General features: G+C 50.9%; 1 protein-coding gene across 2 annotated transcripts in view; it reads right to left on the bottom strand.

The window, feature by feature from the left end:
- Window positions 1–22,156, bottom strand: part of STEAP3 (STEAP3 metalloreductase) — a 79,728-nt gene that overhangs the window by 34,054 nt on the left and 23,518 nt on the right. Inside the window, exons 3-5 of one of the 2 annotated variants that reach the window (XM_060151533.1) lie at window positions 20,293–20,820; window positions 14,869–15,033; window positions 3,672–6,375 (exon numbers count right to left, since the gene is read on the bottom strand). In XM_060151533.1, the coding sequence (XP_060007516.1) occupies window positions 6,094–6,375; window positions 14,869–15,033; window positions 20,293–20,820 (975 nt within the window). In that variant the 3' untranslated portion in view covers window positions 3,672–6,093. Of the gene's footprint in view, window positions 1–3,671; window positions 6,376–14,868; window positions 15,034–20,292; window positions 20,821–22,156 lie in introns of those variants that run through there. The other variant, XM_060151534.1, reaches the window with a different exon arrangement.

Here is a 22,156-nt window from a genome sequence, read left to right as displayed (position 1 = left end):
TGTACTTTCAAGATATTAGTTTGCTATTTTCTGATTTCCATTAATTTGTTAAGAAGTCTGTTATAATTTCACAATTTTAAATGATCTGTCATTCTTCTCTGGCTACTTTTAAGGGCTCCTTAGTGTGTCTAAGTGTGGTTTTATTTTTAAAGTTTGCTTTCCTGCTTGGTGGTATGCATTGTTTTTTCTGGTTTTTTGGATTTCAGTCTTTATTACCTTTGGAAAATCCTTAGCCTTTATTTTTTAAAATTTGCCTCTCCTCCATTCTTTCTTTCTGGAGCTCCAGTTATTTTCATGTTAATCTTTTTATTTTAACCTCTGTCTTTTAACCTTTTATATTTTTTAATCCATTTGTCTCTTTTTTGCAATCTGGGTAATTTCTTCAGCTCCGTTTTAGAATTCATTAATTTTCTTTAGTCTGTTGTTAAATCTCTCAAATTAGGTTTGTTTCCAACAGTTTTTCATTTCTGAAGGTTCTATTTTTCATCATGCCTCGTCCTTTCATAGTGTCTCATTGCTTACTTATTTTCATGACTCTACTTTTTAATTCCTTAGATATTTAGTATATCATTATTCTATTTTGATAATTCTTTTCCTTGGAGCTGTGTTTCTGCTGATTCTCCCCTGTGGTTTGTGGATCTTAGATACTGAGTTCCTATTTGGTTAATCTGAACTGAGTTTGCTTTTCTCCAGAAAGGACTTAAATTTGCTTCTGCCAGGAGCCACAGAGAGCATTGTTTTGTTCATTTATTTGCATGTGCATGTGTATTCCCATTTATTTTCTGCCTGGTGATTTCCCTTACCTCCTGAGAGTTCAGCAGTGTATTAAAAAGTATGTTTTGTTTTGTTTTTTTGTCCAGGAACTAGTTGCTTTATAACAGATAGACTCTTCAGGAAGTTAAGCCCTAATAAATTCTTTAGTTGGGGAAAAGTTTCAACTGTTGGGTAAAATTAGATTTTCAAGAGTAGGCTCTGCATATGACGGATATTATAGAAATAAGCTAGGTTTCTGATCCAATAAATAAAATCAACACTCAATAAGCAAGGGGTTGATTATTCACTTTATGGGAGAATTAGCAGTGGAAGCTTTTGGTTGCCAGGTACATCAAAGGTTCCATTTATGACTGTTCATTTCTGAACAGAGAAAGCAAAAATGAAGCCAAAGCATTTTGAGTAACTATTGGAGATCAAAGTGAACTAAGATAAACTGTCTGGAACTATTACAGAAATTGGTGGGGGAAAATAGAATTTAACTGAACAAAAATTCTACTTTGCACACTCTCCAGGAAACACAATTAGTATGTTTCATCTTAGACAAAAACTGTTCTAAACAAGGTGTTTTGTTTTAGGTTAATCTTACCATGTTTCTCTGGTCAGGTCCCTTTCACTTTCTCCAACAATTACTTTTAAACTTCTCCTCCCTCTTCAACCCTCAGGGCCAAAACAACTTCCTTCCCTGTCACTCTCAACAGATGGCATTGACTACTTTTCTACGAAGGGTATAGACATCATCAGAAGAGAACTTCCACACCTTACATCACCAGGAGTAAATCCTTCCCTCATTGGCCCCTATTCTTTTCTCCTAATTTTAAAAGACAAGCTGGCACTCCTCGCTAAAGCCACCTGTTCTCTGGACCTCATCTCTTCCCATACCTTCTAGGACTTTGATCTTTCTCTCTCTCTCTCTCTCTCTCTCTCATCTTCAACCACTCCAGGTCATCTTGTTCTTTTCCAGAAACATTTAAAACAGGTTCAGGTCAGAACCATGGGAAAAAAATAACCAGCTCTCCTTCTAACCCCCTATAGCTACAATCCTCTCTTCCCCCACTTCACAGCCAAATCTCAAAAGAGTATCTAGAACTAGCCTCCATTTCCTTACTTCTCACTCATTCCCAATCTTGATTTTATCCCCAACATTCCATTGAAATTCTTACCCTAAAGTTTCCATATTTCAAATTCTGTGGACATTTTTTACTGGTCTTCACCCTACTTGACTTCTCCATAGGATTCAACACTGTTTCACACACGTGAGCGCACACACACTCTCTTACACTTCTTTAGCCTCTATTTTAAAATGTCATTTATAAAGAGGGTCAACAGTGTTTAGTTGAATATCGTTGTATTTCTCTCAATACCAACTTATTTATTGTAAGATTATTACTTATAATAATTACTACTCATTATTAGTATTATATGCATATTAGTGTAAATTAGACTTTGGATTTATTTATACTTTATATTTGAATCAAGACCTTATACTGATTAAAAAAACTACACACATAAGTAGGTTATATTATTTCTGAATTTCGTCTTAGGTTAGTAGAAAGGAATTTTCAACATATTTGTTAGAAAAAGTTGGTGCTAGTCTGGTGGGATTGAGAGTTTCCGCTCTAGTGATGCCAACTTCCTCTTTCTAAAGAGATCCAGGGCAAGTGGGCTTCTGTACTTCCAAGGGTCCCCCTTCATCGCTTTTGAAACAGATTCAGCTTTTCAAGTAGCTGAATGATAATTCTTCTCTTTAACTAATATGAGTTATTTTGGTTGTTCTTTAGTTCTTATGTGAACTACCAAAATAATGGATACTTTTTCATTGATTTTATCATTTCTTTTTAAACTTAACTCTCCCAGCATTATGCGTGGGAGGATGCAGAGTAGAAAAACAAACCTTCAAGCAGAAGATTTTTCTTTTTGAAAATTATTTGTTGTGAAGTTTTTTTCTGGCCACGTTTCTTATTTTGGAAAACTCTTTTCATGGGCTCAACATGGCAAAGCCATCTTTTGGTTATTGTTCCCAAGAAATGGTTTTTAGTCACTAGGCTGCTTTCTGCATGTAGGTTTCCTTCTTATTTCCCAGTACAGTACGACATTTCTGATTGCTTCAGTAGAAGAGCAACTGACTGCATGACAGGTGGGTGTTCTGTGAAGAGTTCCTGTTTTCCTGATGGACCCAGGGCTGATGGGTGGGTCTACCTGGAGGCATCCTACATGGAGCACACAGAGTGCAAGGCTGTGGCTCTGGTGGAGTGTTTTCTCCCTCTGCCTTTAAGAGAACAAGGGGCTTGCAGCAGCATCAGCAGTGTACAGAGGCATATCTCACCAGGGCAGCCAGGGAACCAGAGTCCAGAGGAAGCTTCATGGGGCAGAGATGCACTGGTCTGTGGGCCATAGACTATAGCACAGCAGAGACAAAGGAAGCTGTCTAAGCCCTTGTTACTCTGTCTGAGGATCAATACCATGTGTGTAACCTGGGAACTTATTAGAGATGCACAGTCTCGGGCCTCATGCCTGAGCCATGAATCCAAACCTGTGTTTGAACAAGATCCTTATGCAACTCCTGTGCGCATGACAGTTTGAGAGGCACTGCTGCTGTAACCTACATTAAAGCCACAGCCTTCAGACCACAGCACAGACGCTGCTCCCTCCAGGAAGCCTTCCTGGTACTCCTTTCACATATCCTGGCACTTCGTCACCTGGATCTCGTCCATATCCTTACTGGCCTTGTCTCTGCAGGTCTGCATGTCCCCTCCTCAGAGGTGAGCTCTAGCCCAGATCACTCTGTGCTCACTTTGCACGCTGCCTGACTCAGAGCAAACGCCCATCAGGAGGCTCACCAGGCCAACGAACGAATGAATGGGCAGGTGATCAGTGCAACAGAAATAAAAGCCTGAAACTCACGGGAAGTTAGGTGTTTATTTTTGCTGCTTCTCCGACAAGCTCTACAAGGTAAAAACAAAATACACAAACAGTTCCAGTAGCATAGATTTTCAACGTTCAACCTCAGACCATGGCATTTAGGGTTTCCAGAGCACTTTGGTTCAGGCACTTTTGTACCCAGAGGCACATAGAATGTCCCAGGCTGTAAGGGAGTGACTTGCTCTCATGGGGGTGCTGTTGCCAGCTGCCTGATGAGGTAGGGGACAGCAGCAGACACCAGGTCAAGGCCAAGCACACAGCCCACCCTGCCTCTCATGAGCTGACTGTCCAGTTTGGGGGTGGCCAGGTCCTCTGCTGCACCTGTCCCCGCCTGAGGAGCACCTGCGGCAGGGGGTGGGCGGGGAAGGGAAGGGAGCACATTAAACTTGGCTCTGTGTCAGCATCTTTGGTATAAGGAAACATCCTGGGCCTGGGGAGGGCCAGAGAAAAAGGGCAGCCAATACCGACTGGGCTTGATAATCCTTGGTGGGTCCCAGCTTCCCATGTTCTCCCTGCTTCCTATCAGCAGGAAATTGATGGACCCCCATTTTGTCAAGCAAATGCTGACATGTCTGCTTTGCCTGCCTCCTTTCCAGCAAGCCTCTCTGAGGCCAAGGCTGCCACTCCATCAGGGCCCATCTGGGAGGCAAGCTTGTGCCGCTCAGCCTTTGAGCTGCAGATGGAACGCATCTGCAGGAAGCAGGCAGCTTTGCCTGCACTGCCTCGCCTCCATCAGTCACTGGCCCAATGAGATATGCTTGCACTTGGCTCTTTTTTTCCCTTTTCGCTAAAGGACCCTAATGTGCTTCACAGCCATGAGCAAGTGCAGTCTCTGTGGGGAGGCAGGAGCATCCTCTCCTGTGGCACTCTTGGGTCAGCTTTTGCCAGCTGCCTCTATTCCATCCTAAGATGCCCTCTGGCCCAGGAGACCTAAGAACATAAGCGTGACCAACACGCCCATCCTGGGTACGTCTCACTGATGTCCTCCATCAGGGCCGCACCCCTCTGTGTTCAAAGATGACACATCATCCTGATTCTGCCATGGGCTGGGGGCCCAGCCGAGAACAGCTGATTCTCTCTACAGGGGAAATAGAAACAGTTTCAGTAGGAATCAGTGAGGGATGGCATGTGATTCAAGGATACACGTCCTGCAGCCTCTTGTGCTTTGGAGCAGCAGTGTTTCAGATTTGTGGCTTTGGAGGAAAAGGCCCTTCCAGCTGTTTTGAAACATAACCCTGCATTAGGAGGAACTTGGAGCCAGTGTGGTTTTCAGGGTGCTTGGAAGGCAGGCTCTCTGCCCGGTAGCAGCAGAAGGTATTTGAAGAGGTCCCCAGTGTCCTTCCACAGGACCAGTTCAGTGAGGACAAACCATCCTTCAGCCCTCTGGATGGGGTCCCAAGAAGGGCGGGGCTGTCACGCTCAGCGCTCTGGGTCTTGTTTTCCCCTCCCCCTGAACCAACTTTTAAAGGGTCTGCTCTAGGCCTTCCTGGGAGACATTCCAACTAATGATTTACAAGGTGAGAAGGCACAGCGGTTTAAAGAACGGGCATCACCAACTTAAAGGAAGGAAAGAAATTACACTTGTTCTCAAGACAGGGTTCATTAGTGGTTCTGGCAAGGAGGTGACTTCAACACTCCCACGGGAGGATCCATTTGCAGCTGCCGTGGTGACTTCTGACTTTCAGGAAAAGATCTCCCAGCTCCGGGAGAATTAGGGGGAGCACGCTCAGCTCCAATCCCTCCCCCTTCCGATCCCCCAACCTGGCAAAGGATGGACCTTCAGGTGGCACCCAGGACAGACACAGGCTCACCCCCAGTGCCCTCAATCCCGCCTGGCCTCCTGCTGCAGCCAAAGAAGGAGCTGCACCCCCTGCTCACTGGTGACTCGTCAGCCCTGTGCACCCAAATTGGGCTCCAGGCAGAGCTCCTGTCTGTCCTGCCACCTTGGAGCCCCAGTTCTGCAAAAGCCTTGGGAAAGTAGCAAAAAGGGGCAGGCGGGGAGGTGCACAAATGGATGGAAGCCACCAAAGTGCAAGCCTCTCACTGCCTTTTCTGTGCAAAAAGTCTGTGCATCTCTCTGTCAATGTCACAGTAGTGTGAGCTGCTGTTCTCCTAACATCTGACACTTGCTTTTAAATCTACAGGTTGAAATCTCAGGGACTCAACTTTTTAGCTAAGTAAGTATAATTGCAAATCCTGTTATATATATGAAATACATATGGACATACATATCACACACAGGTGTGTCATTCTGAATATTACCACACACGTCCCAGGAATTCAGACCTCAACCCACCAATCCGTGTGTAATTCTGCTGTCCTGCATGATCAAGGCGAGAAGTCCTGAGAGACTCTGGGCACTGTCCTGCCTGTGTCTGGCAGGTGCCTGTGTCAGGCACCTCACACATGGCTTGTCTTCTGGGCCAGGGCGCAGTCCACTGGCAGCGTGAACTTGACGGCGCCATCCTTCTCCCAGCCCCTCCGGATCCTGGAGAGTCTGCGGCTGAAGCAGGGCAGGAGAAACAGGCCTTTGGCCAGGATGACAACACAGGGCACCAGCAGGGTTAGTGTGAAGGTGGGGGGCAGGTAGAACTTGTAGCGACTCTCCTCGAAGGCGCGGGTCCAGCCGTACGTGAGCGTATGCAGGGTGCTCAGAACCAGGCCCACAAAGCCCAGAGTGGACTGCCGGAGAAAAGAAGGCTAGAATGAGGGCCAGGGTGAGGACGGACACAGCGATCCTACCAATGGCTCGTCTGTTTATCTGGCAGAGGGGAAGCAAGGAGGGCAGCTTTAGTGGGGCTCTGTGTTCAAATCCCAGCCCCGTCACTCACTCTCTGTGTGATCTTATTACTGTCTAAACTCTCTGAGCCTCAGTTTCCCCAAGAGAACAATGCTCATACGTCAAAGTATATAAGGACTCATTGATTCATAAGAATGCTATAAAATAACAATGCTTGGGGACTTCCCTGCTGGTGCAGAACCCGCCTGCCAATGCAGGGAACACGGGTTCGAGCCCTGGTCCGGGAGGATCCCACATGCCACGGAGCAACTGAGCCTGTGTGTCACAACTACTAAGCCCTCGTACCACAACTACTGAGCCCGCGCGTCTAGAGCCCGTGCTCCGCAACAAGAGAAGCCACCGCAATGAGAAGCCCGCGCACCGCAATGAAGCGTAGCCCCCGCTCGCCGCAACTAGAGAAAGCCCGCACGCAGCAACAAAGACCCAACGCAGCCAAAAATAAATAAATTTATTAAAAAACAGAAACAAAAAAACCCAATGCTTTTCTCCAAACTGTATTATTCATAACTCTGGTGGCTGCCAGAGGACTTAAGATGGAATTAAATTTAAAGAAGTTTAAAAACATGTTACTCGTTTTGTGTATCTTTTCATGTGTGCAGAGTAATGTGTCTGCTAGCATATCAAAATCATAATTTCACAGATAATATTTGGCACAAGATACAGCCAGGTAAAAAGTGAGTGGATCTTAAGTTGGTTTAAAGATAAACACAAAGGGGCTTCCCTGGTGGCGCAGTGGTTGAGAGTCCGCCTGCCGATGCAGGGGACGCGGGTTCGTGCCCCGGTCCGGGAAGATCCCACATGCCGTGGAATGGCTGGGCCCGTGAGCCATGGCCGCTGAGCCTGCGCGTCCGGAGCCTGTGCTCCGCAACGGGAGAGGCCACAACACTGAGAGGCCCGCATACCGCAAAAAATAAATAAATAAACACAAAGGAAAAATTTACTTGGCACATGGATTTGGCACCAATAGTGAAGGTGGCTCACAAGGGCTTGCAGGCTAGTTGTCCTGACGCTGTATATCAAGCCCACAGCATCACAAAGATGCTTTCTGTGGGTGCCGGTCCCTCACCTCCTGCCCATGCTCTGAGCTATGAACACCCCAGGTACAAACCCCGCCAGGATTACTCTCCTGCCCGGAAGGAGATTAGTGATGCTGGGGAGATCAAGACCGTCACAGATCCAAATGGAAATGGTCCAAGCCGTCGAGCGGCAGAGCATCTTGCCCCTTGAGCCAGGTGTGGGCTTTTGTGGGTCACTTCCAGCCATGAGCAGCTCCTTGTCACCCCAAGTGCTATACAATCATGACTTTCTATGGGAAGTGTGATGTGAAAATAGCCAGGAAGTGATGATCTGTAACTCTAGCCTCTGGGAAGCTTCTGCACGTAGGGCTTCTTGCAAACTACAAATGATGCCTTCCGGATTCTACTGTTGGCGCTAGTCTCAACTGACACTGTGACCCTCAGCAAGTTGCTTAATTAGTCTCAGTGAGAAGGAAGTGATTACAAAAGTAAAGTCAGAATTGTAGGGAAAGTGCTGTATAGATGCAGCATTCTCCAGCCCCCAGACCCGGCAGGCAGTGGTGCAGAGCAGAGGGCAGCCAGGGTTAGGACTTCGTGGAGGGTTGAGAGGAGGGGCACAGGGCACCAAGAGATTCCGGGCGGGAGAGACCTGTGTTTATTACACAAGGAATGAAGAGAGCAGTGACCCATCAGGCGGTGAACACATCCGCATTTTCTCCAACGAGACACTGCAAGGGTTTAATTGAAACGTGGCAGCATGACGATCCCTCAGGGTGCTCTTTACGGGTTGGTTTTGAGCTTTCCACAGAGAAACTGTAATCAGGCCTCCTGGATTTCCTTCCAGCCCAGCCTGTCAGCATCAATCCAGGGGCTTGGCTGGAGGACACTGTCTTGTTTGCACTCCCCCCAGACACGGCTCTAAGTGGGTCTGATTCTGCTACCATGTCTCATTCTCAGTCCTCCCTAGCAGGAGGGTCGCTTTGCTGCTTACACCTTCTCTGGTATAAACACCAGGGTGGTGAACCTCAGTAAGTGGAAGAACATGGTTCAGAAGAATTGTTTGTAATGCTTTTACTAAAAATAATAATGGCTATACATACAAGTTCATAGACAGGTTCACAAGTATAACATTTTTGACCCTAAACAAAATGCTAGCTGCCACAAGATCCCCAGTCTCTATCCTTCCTAGCCATCTCTGGTTCTCTTTGGCTTTGTGACCACTTAAGGATATGTTTATTACATCCTTAACAACTTCCTGGCTCAGCACAGCCTGTTGGGAAAGGCCATGGTTGGCTCTATGCTCCTATCCACGGCTACTTCACGTGTCATGTGCAAAAGGTCAGCCCCCAAATGGAAGCCTCTTGGACTGTGAGTCACGTGTAACCAAATCCTTGTCACCTCCAGACGTGTCTATCAAGATTCCAAATCTTGTAGCAACTTCTGAACTACACCAACTTTTTCTAAGTTCTGATCTATTGAAAATGAAGACTGGGGTTAAAAAAGTCCCCAGCATTGAGAAAATATTTGGGATTAATATCCAGACTGTATAGAGAACTCTTAAATTCAACAACAACAAAAACAAACAACCCAATTCAAAAATAGGCAAAGGACTTGAATAGAAATTTCTCCAAAGAAGATATATGAATGGCCAAGAAGCACATGAAGAGATGCTCAACATCGCTCTTCGTTAGGGAAATGCAAATCGAAATCACTTCACACCCATTAGGATGGCTACTGTTAAGAAAACAAGTGTTGGCGCAGATGTGGAGAAATTAAAACCCTTATGCACTGCTAGTGGGGATGTAGAAGGGTGCCGCTACTATGGAAAATGGTAATGGAGGATCCTCAGTGAATTAAAAATACAATCACCGTGTGCTCCCGCAATCCCACTTCTGGCATACACCCCAAAAAACTGAAAGCAGGGTCTTGAAGAGTTATTTACACACCCATGTTCACAGCAGCGTTATTCATAATAGCTCAAATGTAGAAGCAACCCCAGTGTCCACTGACAGACAGATAAGCAAAATGTAGTATCTCTATACAATGGAATACTATTCAGCCTTAAATAAGAATAAACTTCTGCCACAGGCTACAGTATGGATGAACTTTGAGGACATCATGCTAAGGGAAATAGGCCAGTCACAAAAAGACGAGTACTGGATAATTCCACTTATATAAGGTGCCTGTATGAGGTAGTAAAAATCACTGGCCCAGAATGTAGAATGGTAATTGCCAGAGGCTGGGAGAAGAGAGGAATGGGGAGTTAGTGTTTAACGGGGACAGAGTTTCAGTTCTGCAAGATGAAAAGAGCTCTGGAGATAGATGGTGGTGATGATTGCACAACAAAGTGAATATACTTAATATTACTGAACCGCACACTTCAAAACGGTTAAGGTGATAACTTTTGTTATGTTACTTTACCACAATAAAAAAAAAAACTGGGGGGCTTCCCTGGTGGCGCAGTGGTTGAGAGTCCGCCTGCCGATGCGGGTTCGTGCCCCGGTCCGGGAAGATCCCACGTGCCGCGGAGCGGCTGCGCCCGTGAGCCATGGCCGCTGAGCCTGCGCGTCCGGAGCCTGTGCTCCGCAGCGGGAGAGGCCACAACAGTGAGAGGCCCGCGTACCATAAAAAAAAAAAAAAAAAAAAAAAAAATTGGGGGGAGGAAAGGCCCCAGTTTGACCATCAGGAATAAATCTTGAACTAGCCTGACAACCACCTTGTTATTCCTCAACCAGCTTCCAAGTCCCAAACTGCTGCTCTCCTCACTCAGGCGAATTTACTGGGCCTTGCTGAGATGGCTGGGACGTGCCTTTTTACCCCTGAGAGTTTAGCGGCCTGAGGCGTGGTTTTCAAATCTGGCTACGTGGTAAAATCATCTGGGGAGCATGGGGAAAATCTTAATGCCCAGGCGCCGGTCCCAGAAAATCGGATTAAATTGGATAGCGGTGGAGCTCAGGCATGGTAGCTCTTATAGGCTCAGAGATGATGCTGACATGCAGACAGGACTAAGAACCACGAATTTAGGAGACTCTTATCACCTGAGCCCTTCTAACTTCAGGTTCAGAAGTCTTCAGGGTCCCTCTGCCCAGGCTATTTGACTGGGGTGGACCCGGTCCTTCCTGTTCCTTAGGCAAAGACCCACCGAGGGCCTGAACGGGCTCACACTCTGCATCGTGAAGCTCTCCCAGATGCTGCAGCAGTGAGAAGCCACCCAGGCCTGGGAACTGAGTCCTGGTGGCCCCAGAAAGGCCTTAGCACCTCCCTCAGTGACCTGCCCTGGGGCTCCAGTGTTTGGCCCATGTTCACCACTGTCCCCTGCCCTAATCTGGAGAGCGATGGACTGTGCTGGGCAAACAAGACCTGCCCTGCGAGAGTATGAAGACCTTCTCCCGCCCATATAACCTCTTCCCTTTGCCATCCAGAATCCCGTGTGATTCCAGATGGCAGGAGGCCCCAAAGACCAGCCAGTAACAAAGGGCCTTCTGACTTTCCAATCCCAATGGGAAGCCTGGATGATTCCAGCACGTTTGTTTCCCTAAAACTCTCTCTCCTTGGGAACAATTTTTAAAATCCCATAACAGTCAAAGGAAGCCAAAAGAAAGGGAGGCATCCTCACGGGGCAATTAATAACGCCCACAACAAGCTAGGGCCATTTTTATTATATGTAAGCTTGTTAGCAAAAAAGAAACAGCCAGGTTGTTGGTGGCCGCTGGTGGTGATCCATTACCATGGCGGGAAGGGGCTTTGGACAATTGCTCACAAAGCTGGAGTCAGCACAGGGCTCTGTTATTATCTCAGGCAGGTGGCAGGAGTGGGCAAGGCCCCAGGAAGCTCCTCTAACGATGGGGCAGAACCGAGGTGCTAAGAGCCGAACACTAATTTCTCTGTCCAGGGGAGCTGCACCGACCCGGGTATTTGGCAATCGAAGAATGTTTAACTGGCTTAATTAGGAGCAGTTAGCACAGCCGAAACCAAACCAAAACAGTAGGAACAAAAACACCCAGACAAACAAAACCCCAGATTAAAAACTTTGAAGACAGCCTCAGGAACAAAAGGATACACGTAAGCACAGGTCACGTCTGTGGAATCCACACCCTGTTTTGATGGCTTTCTAGCTCAATAAATCATTACAGACCCAGGGGTCAGGCCAGGCCCACTGAGAACCACGGTGTCTCCACAGCCACTTTCTAAGCCCTGGTGACCTGTCGCAGTCATTCGTGGCTGGGAAAGGAAATGGGGTCCAGGTAGTTCCTTGTTCTAAAGCAGCGCTCACCTTACAGGAGAAGGTTGCAGCTCACCTCAAAACCTGTACGGCCACTATTGGGTGCATGTATACATGTCGTCAGCACAAATCCTCCCAACGACTACAGGAGGTGGATACAGACAGGTCAGGATGCAGATGCTTGGAGACGCTAAGGAACTGTCTAGTGGTGCAGGGCTGGTAAGTGGTGGTCTTGGGACTGAAACCCAGGTCTGCTGGCTCCACAGCCTGCGTCCCCCACCCCAGAGATTGTCACCTACTGCATCACGTGCACTTAAGTCACCCAAGGAGCCTATAAAAATAGACTCCAGAGTCGACCCCGGGCATCTGAGTCCACAGGTCAAGGGTAGTCCTGGGTATCTGCATTTCTCCAAGAGCTCCGTGACTTCAAACTTTTCGGTGGCGGCTCACATTAAGAATCACATTTTCATTACTGCCCAGTATGCCCACATATGTATATATAACTACTGAATTGATACAACTGAAAAAATGTCTGTGCTTAGAACATGTAAAGAACTCTGACATTTTTGGAGACGTTCTACTCTATTTCATGTTTAAAAAGCTTGTTGTGGGCTTCCCTGGTGGCACAGTGGTTGAGAGTCCGCCTGCCGATGCAGGGGACACGGGTTCGTGCCCCGGTCCGGGAAGATCCCACATGCCGCGGAGCGGCTGGGCCCGTGAGCCATGGCCGCTGAGCCTGCGCGTCCCGAGCCTGTGCTCCGCAACGGGAGAGGCCACAACAGTGAGAGGCCCGTGTACCGCAAAAAAAAAAAAAAAAAAAAAAAACAAACTTGCTGTGGTCCACAAAAATTTATTTCGTAACCCAACAACAAGTGTCAACTGCAGTTTGCAAACACGGCCCCGGACCATTCTGCGGCTCTGGGTGGGAGTCTCTTGCCTGTCTCTTGCTGCCTCCTACTGACTCAGAAATGGGTGGCTTAGTCAGAGATCATGGAAATGTGGCTACATGCCCCGAGAATCACAGCAAATTGCTTTGTATGTTTCTTCTACACGTAATCTTGCACAGTGGCTCACAACACATCTGTAGGGAACTAACTCCATTTTACAAGAGTGTAAAGTGAGGCTCGGGGAGCGCACATGATCTGCTAATGGTTACAGAGCTGGGATGTGCCGGTTCCTCCTCTGTATCAGCACTCCAGGGAGATAGAGCATTTGTGGACAGAATGTGGGCATTTGATTTCCTCACGTAAAACCCTGTCTTTCTACCCATCTCTCGGCTTTCCACATCCCTCTTCTTGCAGCAGCATAAGGACTTTCCTATTTGTATTTCGACTCTTCAGTATGTAAAGTAGAACAGCTGCTGAATCCCAGTCAGCTTTCGCTAACAAAACCAAATTCTCCAGCTTTCTCTGGCAGCTGGAGCTGGAGCTTGTAATCTACAGCTGCTTAAGGGAGCAACTTTCCGGTGAGGGGAGCGAACTGCAGTCTGTTTTAGTTGTGGATAAACTATGCACCCCAGCATACTCCAGGCAGGAACACGAAAATCCCAGATTTGGGTGTGCGACACGTGAGGATTAGTGGCAGATAAATAAAATTCTTTCTTCCCCCTTTTGCCGGCATGTGTCAGGCCTGAGCACACCTCCAGAGACCTTCCGAGATGAGCAGAGCCAGTGAGATTCAGAAACAGACACACTTAAAAAAACCCCAAAAAACCCACAACTCTGTTTTGTTCTAGGGTACGCATGCATCCCCAATGAGGGATAATTAATTGGATTACATAAGAGCACTGCCCTGTTGGTGTCCCTCTTGGAATCCCGTCCTGTGTCCTTGCTGCACAGAGAAGATATGGGACAGATTTTTTGTTGACATCGGGGGTGGGTGTGATATCTGTTCCCTGCCCTGATACCATATGGATGGCAGAACCCAGTATTAGTCAGCACCCATCTATGGAGGGGATGAGTTAATCTGCCAGGACCTGGGGGCTGAGCACGTGCTCTGTGTGGAGATAAGTGGGAGATGCCAAAGGAATGTAAAAAGTGTCCCTGCCCCAGTGGTCCTTATAATTAAAGCGTGGCTATACCTGTCTCATTCCCTCTTGCATCCCAGGTCTAGCATGACGCTGGGCATGCAGTATGTGTTCAATAAACACTGAGTGAATAAATGCATAAAGAACCTTTGCCACTAGTAGCATCTTCCAAAGTGTGTTCTGTGGAGTGTAGACAGTGAAAGAAAAATGGGGGTGGGGGAGGACGCCAATACCGAAATAAGTCTGCTTAACAAGGTTTGCTTGTTGTAGACAGTACTTGATGTGCCAAAGTGCATTGTGACTCGCTGAGCGGGAAGCAAATCTTTTCCCAGATTTCTTTTATTTATTTTATTTTTTATTTTTTGCGGTGCGCGGGCCTCTCACTGCTGTGGCCTCTCCCATTGCGGAGCACAGGCTCCGGACGCGCAGGCTCAGCGGCCATGGCTCATGGGCCCAGCCGCTCCGCGGCATGTGGGATCTTCCCGGACCGGGGCACGAACCCGTGTCCCCTGCATCGGCAGGCAGACTCTCAACCACTGCACCACCAGGGAAGCCCTCCCAGATTTATTTGACTCTACATGTCCTTTTTAATATGAATGGTGTCCTTCGGGAAATGCTGTGTTTTATTTCCTATAAACTGAAGGTCCTAATCTCACCTCCCATCCACCCTGCATGAATCAAGAGGTTAAAGGAAAGAACAGGGCTGGGTTCAGCTGAGGGTGCTGGCTGGGCAGTTCGGCTCACCCAAGGGCTCCCTGACTGCCCAGACAGATCAGCGACACGTCCAGTGACTACGTATTATGGGATTTTGTTTGGGAAGCCCAAGAATTGTAGATACTGAGAATGTGTAGTCCGGGGTTCAGCATTCTGCTGTCTGACTTTTACACATGCCTAAATCTGGCGTCTCCCGGTGTCACGAGGATGAGCTCATCCCTTTATCAGGAGACGTGGGTGAGCCTGCCAGGCCTGGGGAGGCCCGGGCACCTGACTGGGCGGTTCTGTTGCACAGATTACGAAAGCCCAGGTGGCGCGTGGGTGGGAAGGTGCTTGCACAGGAGAGGCGGGGCCAGGGCCGTGCCGAGGCTCACCAGCAGAGACAGAACTACTTTACCTGAACAAAGCTGAACTCCCTCCAGTTGAGTGAGTTTGCGATGGATGGCAGTGAGGTGACAGCCAGCAGGGACAGCGTGCCGAGGGCCAGCACTCCCAGGGACAGGTAGATCTCCATCCGCCAGACTTCCTCCTCGATCCAGAGGTGACTTTTATTGGTCAAGACCTGGTGTGGATGGAAAGGAAACCATGAACACTGTGGCCAAGGTCGATGCCCTGGGATTTGGGCGAGCAAGGAATTTAGGACGGGAAAAACGCAGTAACGACCAACGTTCCCAATTTCCACTCCGTGTAACGTGTGTCTGCCTCTGTTTTAAGCACTTCTCAGGTATCAGCTCACCTGAGCCTTACAGCAACCCCGTGAGGCAGAGGTCACTATTGTCCCCATTTTCCAGATGAGGGAAATGAGGCACAGAGATCCAGTAACCTTTCCATGGTCACACACAGCTTAGGAGATGGCAGAGCTGAGATCAGGACCCAGGCAGCTGGCTCGGAAGACAAGGCTCCTCCCTCCCCACGGCTTTCACAAATCTGTCTGGGGCCAGTCGACCAGAACAGTCACAATCCAAGAGTAAGGAGCCAGAGAATTTGACAAGACATAAAGAACCTCCAAATATGACCATCTCACAAGGTTTTCTGGTGCGCAAATCCCCAGCAGGAAGGAGGCGCTCTCTTAACTCAGAATCCCTTCAGCCAGACAGGCTGCTGCCTCTGCTACCTTCAGCCTGTCTCACCCTGGATCCTTGGTCCCCCAAGCTGCCCCTGTCACTGGCTCATATTCCAGACACACATACACCAAACCCCTCAACATTTCCTAACTAGCCCCCAGCTCCCATCTTCCCACCCAGCTCCCCATTTCTGTCTGAGGAATGTAGCTTTGAGTCAACCACTGCCAGGCAACAGAGGCCGACATCCATTCGCCAAGCAGGCCCATGAACACTTACGAAGCCCCCAGCACACAGTAGGGGCTTCATAAGCACCTACTGTGTGCTAGGCCCTGGGCTGCAGACAGCAAAGATACCTGCCCTCACAGAGTTCTGGAATCCCCCAGTGAGCCCCAGGCACGCACCAATGGGGGAGCCCCTGCAGGCCCAGAGGTTTCTACCCCCTCCCTCTCCACTCAGGGACCCCTTGCACCTCAGCCCCACCTTTCCCCCTCAGCCTGGCCAACGCTCACTCGTACCGTGCACACGAGGAAGAGCTTTTATCAAGATCCTCCTGTCAGAACCATCATTTCCGAACTAGACCACATTGCAGAGTTCCTGGACGTCAAGATGTTTTCTGAGAAACACCAGGAAACGCTGCTGCTTCAATTCTACCCACACAACAAGGAACAGCATTTCCATTAGGATACGTGACTAGGCTTTAGTAGGTAGGTCTCTGCTTTGCAAAACAGAGTGACTCATACAGGTTTTTGAGAAACTATTTCAGCAGGAAAAAAATAACCCAAGTGCAGTTAGAAGGTATAATATTAAAAATGAATCTAGTGGTCTGAGCAAAAATGGTTGAAAGGCTTATGAGAGAACGTTGAAAGGAACTGAGAAAATGCCATCCACTGGGTACTTTTCCTGCAATTTGAGAGAAACGAGGGCCTCTGTTCTATTTCAGGGCAGGCTGGCTCTCACTGGTGCCTTTAAGCCACAAAAGGACCAGGAGTCTCACCCTGACCATGAGTCCTGCGAGACTCTGGGCAGCTCCATCTCTGGGCCTCCGCTTCTCCACTGACAGAGCTGGAAGAGGTCACGTCTAAAATCCTGCGATTTTGCTGTGTGCCAAGCGAATGTCAGCACTAACGAGAAAGGCGGGGCCGACGGTACCCTGCAGGGGGCAGGGGGGTCTCCCACGTAACTCGTACCTTCCCTGCACTAACAACGGCCGCTCAGTGGGTCATCCCCGAGTTGTAAGCTGTTTGTCCTTCAAATATACTTCATTAGTCGCTCCCTTCTGCATTTTGGTAAGATCAGGAAGTTAATGTCCCAAGTCAGGGCTTGGATGATTACACACACCACATCTGCTTGCGACATGTCTTGTCTTTTCCTCTAATATTTCCACTCAGCCGCGACACTGGGAGGGGGTGGGATGAGGTACCTGCATGAGCATCTGGCTCTCGGCCACCTTCGGTAGCCTGTGGGAGTCTCACCCCACTGACTGAACCACAGTGCTGTTCTCAGGGCTCCCCAGCGACCGGCGTCACAGACGGCAAACTGGGACGTGGGTGAAACAGCTCTCCACTCCCCTCCTGATGCTCTCATGTTCGGAGCTAATCAAGCTGGCTGCCTCGAGCACGGCCAGGACAGGGCTCGTCAACAAGAGATGGAACGCTGCCATCCCCGTGTGGGGTTTCCTTTCCCTGTAGGTTGCAAGCTCGAAGCTGAAGGGCCCAAGGGCAGGAGGCTCAGATGTGAGATTTCGACGGTTCTCTCTGACAGCCTGGACTAGATTTGGGGTGACAGGGCGGAGCACACAGTGTGTGGGTAAAACACTTTCTTTGATCCTTATTTGATTTCGGATTTTGATCTTGACATGCGTTTCTAAGGCACCACTGATGTACTTTTTGGCCGCCCACCCCTCTTCTGGGCTGCTCTGCTCTGTTAACCCCTCCCCCCCATTTCCACGCCCCTCCCTGACAAGCCGCATCAGCCCTGGCTCTGCCCTCCAGAACTCTGCAGAACAAGGTTCAGCCCCTTTGCCTGACAGGCCTTGCTGTCTGTCTCTGATCCTGTCCTGTGGGAGCGATGGTTGCCTGGCAACCTCCACGGGGGCCTGCAGCCTTACAGGGCTTTGGAACTCAGGGAAAATTACCTCACACGGGCCTCAACGTGCCCTGGTATTTGCATCATGGCAAAACGATATTAACGTAATATCAAGGAGAGCCTTGGCAGGGTGGAGAATTTGGAGAATGGCTGTCAGAGGGTGGGCACGGGGAGGAGAGGGCAGGGGTTTTGCCTTGTGCTCTAGTGGGGAGGGGGCATTACCTTCTTCCCCATCCACTGCCTGAAACACCCCCCACCTCCTGGGCAGCAAACATTGCTCCACTCTCCGAGGAGCCACGCAGAGCTTCCTGCCCAGCAGGCTGACTCTTCTTAGAAGTAAGAAAATATCATGAAAGAGCATCAAAAAACATTAGCACTGGGTGAGACCTCCATCTACACCAGGGCCCTGAGGACCAAAGAGGGGTTGTGACTTGCTTATTAAGGTCAAGCTCTTTGTTCCAGTCAGTGATGCTGGAGGACAAGAGTCTAGGGCTCTGGCCTGCAGGCCTCCACGCCACCCCACGCCAGCTGAGGTGAGGGACGAGACTGTCTGATTTCATCCCGTGGCCTCAGGGCCCGGTAGAGTAGAACTCAGCGAATGAATGAGTTCTGGGATCATTCATTCAACTGTTAATTTGGACTTGTTTTCCCCGTAGAAAGCAGTACGGGCATGAACACGGATTTGGAGGAGATTGGCTGGACCTGGATCCCAGCTCAGCCACTTACTGGCTGAGTGACTTTGACCAAGTTACTTAACCTCTCTGTGCCTCAGTTTTATCGTCTGTAAAATAAGGGTACTACAGCACCTGCCTTATAGGGATAAGAGTTCAATGAATTCACACTGGGTATGTAAAGCTCTTAGATGGTACCTGGAACACACTAAGCGCTTTTTAAGCGTTAGTGACTATTATTTTTTCCCTTCCTCTCTCATTTCCAGCAGGTGTCTTGCTGCTTTGCCTGAAGTCTGGGGTTCCTCCTTTCTCTTATGAAAGCCCAAGCCTACAGATGGAATGGTGCCAGGTGTCCGTGGGCGGGGAATGACGAGGGCATTTGAGGAGCTGCCAGCAAGGAAGCAGGAACTAGAGTGAACAGGGGCTGAGGTCTGTGATTCCCAGGAAGTGGCCCAGCCTTGCCTCCTGGCTCTGCTCTGGGAAGTGGTCAGGCCTCCGAGGGGATGGCCGCATGGTGGGGGCACCTGGGGAGGGCCCAGCCTCAGTAAGATCCCTGCTTCCCAAGCAAGAACAAAACGGCAGCTGGGACCAGGGGTAGAAGAGAAGCGTCTCATTGGGCGGCTGAGTGTCCTGGAGTGGGTAGGACCCTCGCACCAGGCCAGAGGCTGAGGGCTAGAGGTGGAATTAGCAGGTCGGGGAAAACAAAGGCAGGGTTGCTTGCAGACCTGAGCTTGGGACTCAGAATCAGGCCCCGTGAGCTTGTGAACCCGGAGGAAGCATCTGGGGGGACTATTTCTGTGGGTACAGGTGCCAGGGGCTGCTGCCTGCGATACCACCTGGCTTGACCCGAAGGCCCTCCATTCCCAGGAATCCTGCTGGCAAAAGAGCACCCTACGGCTTTCCTAAATGAATAATTACTGTGCCCTTCCACCCCCTCAAAATACACATGCTGGGCTTCCCCGGTGGCGCAGCGGTTGAGAGTCCGCCTGCCGATGCAGGGGACACGGGTTCGTGCCCCGGTCCGGGAAGATCCCACATGCCGCAGAGCGGCTGGGCCCGTGAGCCATGGCCGCTGAGCCTGCGCGTCCGGAGCCTGTGCTCCGCAACGGGAGAGGCCACAACAGTGAGAGGCCCGCGTACCGCAAAAACAAAAACAAAAACAAAAAAACCCACATGCTCCTGCAGCCTTTCCCGTCTCAGGGGATGGCAACTCCATCCCTCCAGGTGCTCAGGCTGAAAACCCAGAGTCGTCCTCCACCACCTCATGAATCCCATGTCTATTACAGCAATTCTGTGTGCCCTGGCTTCAGAATACGCCTTCAACACCTTCTTGCCTCTCTGCTGCTCCCAGCCCACTCCAAGCCTCCGTGGCCTCTCATCTGGGTTCCCGCACAGCCTCCTAACTGGTTTCCCAGCATGTGCGTTTGATCTTTGGTTGTCTGTTCTCCACCTGGCAGCAGAGGGAGCCAGTTAAAACCCCAGACGGCGCATCACTCCTCTACTCAAAACCTTTGCTCGGCTTCAAGTCGAAGGCCCAAGCCCTTCCTCAGCCTTTAGGGCTTCTCTGGTGTGGCTTCCGCCTCCCAGGCCCCGCCCACCACCCCGTCCCCTGGCTCCACCCAGAGGGCCTCCTTGCCGATGCTCAAAGGCGCCAGACCGCTCCTGTCCTCCTGTCCTTCCGACCTGGGCTCACATGTCCCCCGCTCAGCCAGGCCTCCCTCACCACCCTTTAATACTGCACCCCGCCCCCGCCTTGATCTTCCTCCTTAGCACTTCGCTACCTTCTACATACCCTCTGTAACTCACAGCTGCGCTTTAAGTCTCCCTGGCTTGGGGGCAGAGCGCTTTTCACGTTCTGTTCGCTGATACGCCAAACCTCGGACAGCAGGATGTGGGCGTGATCCAGTCCGGGCAGGATCCGCAGGTGACAACCGGCGGGCTGCACCCACGGGCGCCCCCACCCCGGCGCTGTGATTGGCAGGAAGCAGGCGAGCACCGTACCTGCTTGACGGCCTGGTTGACCAGCTCGTAGCGGTGGGAGCGGCGCAGCGGCAGGCAGAAGCTGTAGAGCGCGTGCAGGGCGGCGCAGAAGAAGCTGAGCAGCCCCATCTGCTTGCGGTGCTGCAGCCAGTGGTCCAGCCAGTCGGGGAAGCGGCGGTACTTGGTGCCGCGGCGCAGCTGCAGGGCCGCCGCCACCACGCCGGGCAGGTACACCAGCGACAGCAGCACATAGGCCACGCAGGGCAGCGTTGTGTTGACCACGGACACGGGCAGCTGGTAGAACTTGTTCTTGCCCTCCTGCAGGTAGGGCTGCAGCACATCCCGGATGAAGTTGTAGGTGTAGAAGAAGACGAAGAGCCCCAGGGCCAGGAGAGCAGGCACCTTCCAGCCTGGGAGGAGGCGCAGGGGCATGGCCTCCACCTCCCGGGCCGAGGCCAGGGACCCCATGTCCACGGGGGTGAAGCCCATGGCCTGCGCCAGCTCCAAGACGGCGCGTTTGGCTTCTGGCTGGTCACTGCAGATGGGCACCTGCGGGGAGGAAGGTGGGGGGGGTCAGGTGGGGTCCCCGGAGGGTTGAGCGGGGCCTCGGAGAGCATCTTGGCCAAGCTCCTCACGGAGCAGCTGAGGAAACTGAGGCCCAGCGATCTGCCAGGTAAGGGTACGGCTGGAGCACAAGGAGGCCCTGAATCCCGGCCCGGGGCCTTTCCTCGGCTCCCCGTGGGCTCCTAGTCTCTGGCCCAGCAATGCCCGCTTCTCGAGGAAAACAGCCAACGCTCACCCAACAGTGAGCATCTCGCCCAGTTCACTGCCATCGGCATCCACAAGCAAAACGCCCATCTAGGCGGCCCCCGGGGGCCCTTGGAGTAGGTGCCTCAAAGGACGGCGGCCTGCCCTGGGGGTCGTTCAGCACCTGGGCTTTGCATATGGCCCAGCAAGTGCAGCTGTGGCTGCAGCTCCGTCCCTCAGTCCAGACGTGTCCCCTCCGACCATGTCCTCTGGCCCCTCACAGCCCTCAACACAAGGCCTTCCACAAGCCAGCCCCAGCCTCGTAGCCCACTGCTCCCCTCCACGCGCCCCAACGCAGGCCCACTGGGGTCCTCTGATCCCTGAACACTCCATGGGTCTTCCTGACACCGCTGTGGTCAGGCGGTCTACCAACACTGACTCAGCACCCGCTATGTGCCAGGCGTTACACGTGTGAACCCTCAGCCTCGTCACAGGCCTGCACGTAGGTACGTAGGTTCCTCGTCACAAGCCTGCACGTAGCCTCGTCACAAGCCTGCACGTAGGTTCCCAGGGGGAACATCGTTTGGGAACACTGTTCCCCACCTCTGTGCCTCTGTGGGTTGTCCCCTCAGCTTGGAATGCCCTTCCTGTTCCCTGTGCCTGACAACGTAAGGTAGGGCAAAGGCCAAGGCTGATCTCAAAGTCTTCCCCAGCCAGCCTCTAGCTCTGCTCCCTCCCAGGCCCTGCTACCCTACACTCCCCCGCTGTTCCTTGCCTGTCCAAATGTAGGAGTCCCAAGATGCAGGCTGCATGGAGGGTCCTCCAGTCAGGGGTGGCTGGGTACCTGTGGGCTCCCCACAGCCTGGCATGGAGCTGGGCAGAGAAGGCATCTGAGCTGGACTCATTGGTGGAAGTTCTCAAACACATGTGGGGCCTAGCATGCTTCCCTGAGGCAAGTACAGGTTGCCTCTTGGCATTAAAAACCACCTTGTTGGGCTTCCCTGGTGGCGCAGTGGTCGGGAGTCCGCCTGCCGATGCAGGGGACACGGGTTCGTGCCCCGGTCCGGGAAGATCCCACATGCCGCGGAGCGGCTGGGCCCGTGAGCCATGGCCGCTGAGCCTGCGCGTCCGGAGCCTG

The sequence above is a fragment of the Lagenorhynchus albirostris genome, chromosome 6 (assembly GCF_949774975.1).
Source record: "Lagenorhynchus albirostris chromosome 6, mLagAlb1.1, whole genome shotgun sequence".
Taxonomy (NCBI): Eukaryota; Metazoa; Chordata; class Mammalia; order Artiodactyla; family Delphinidae; genus Lagenorhynchus; species Lagenorhynchus albirostris.
This window is presented reverse-complemented; position numbering and strand designations above follow the sequence as displayed.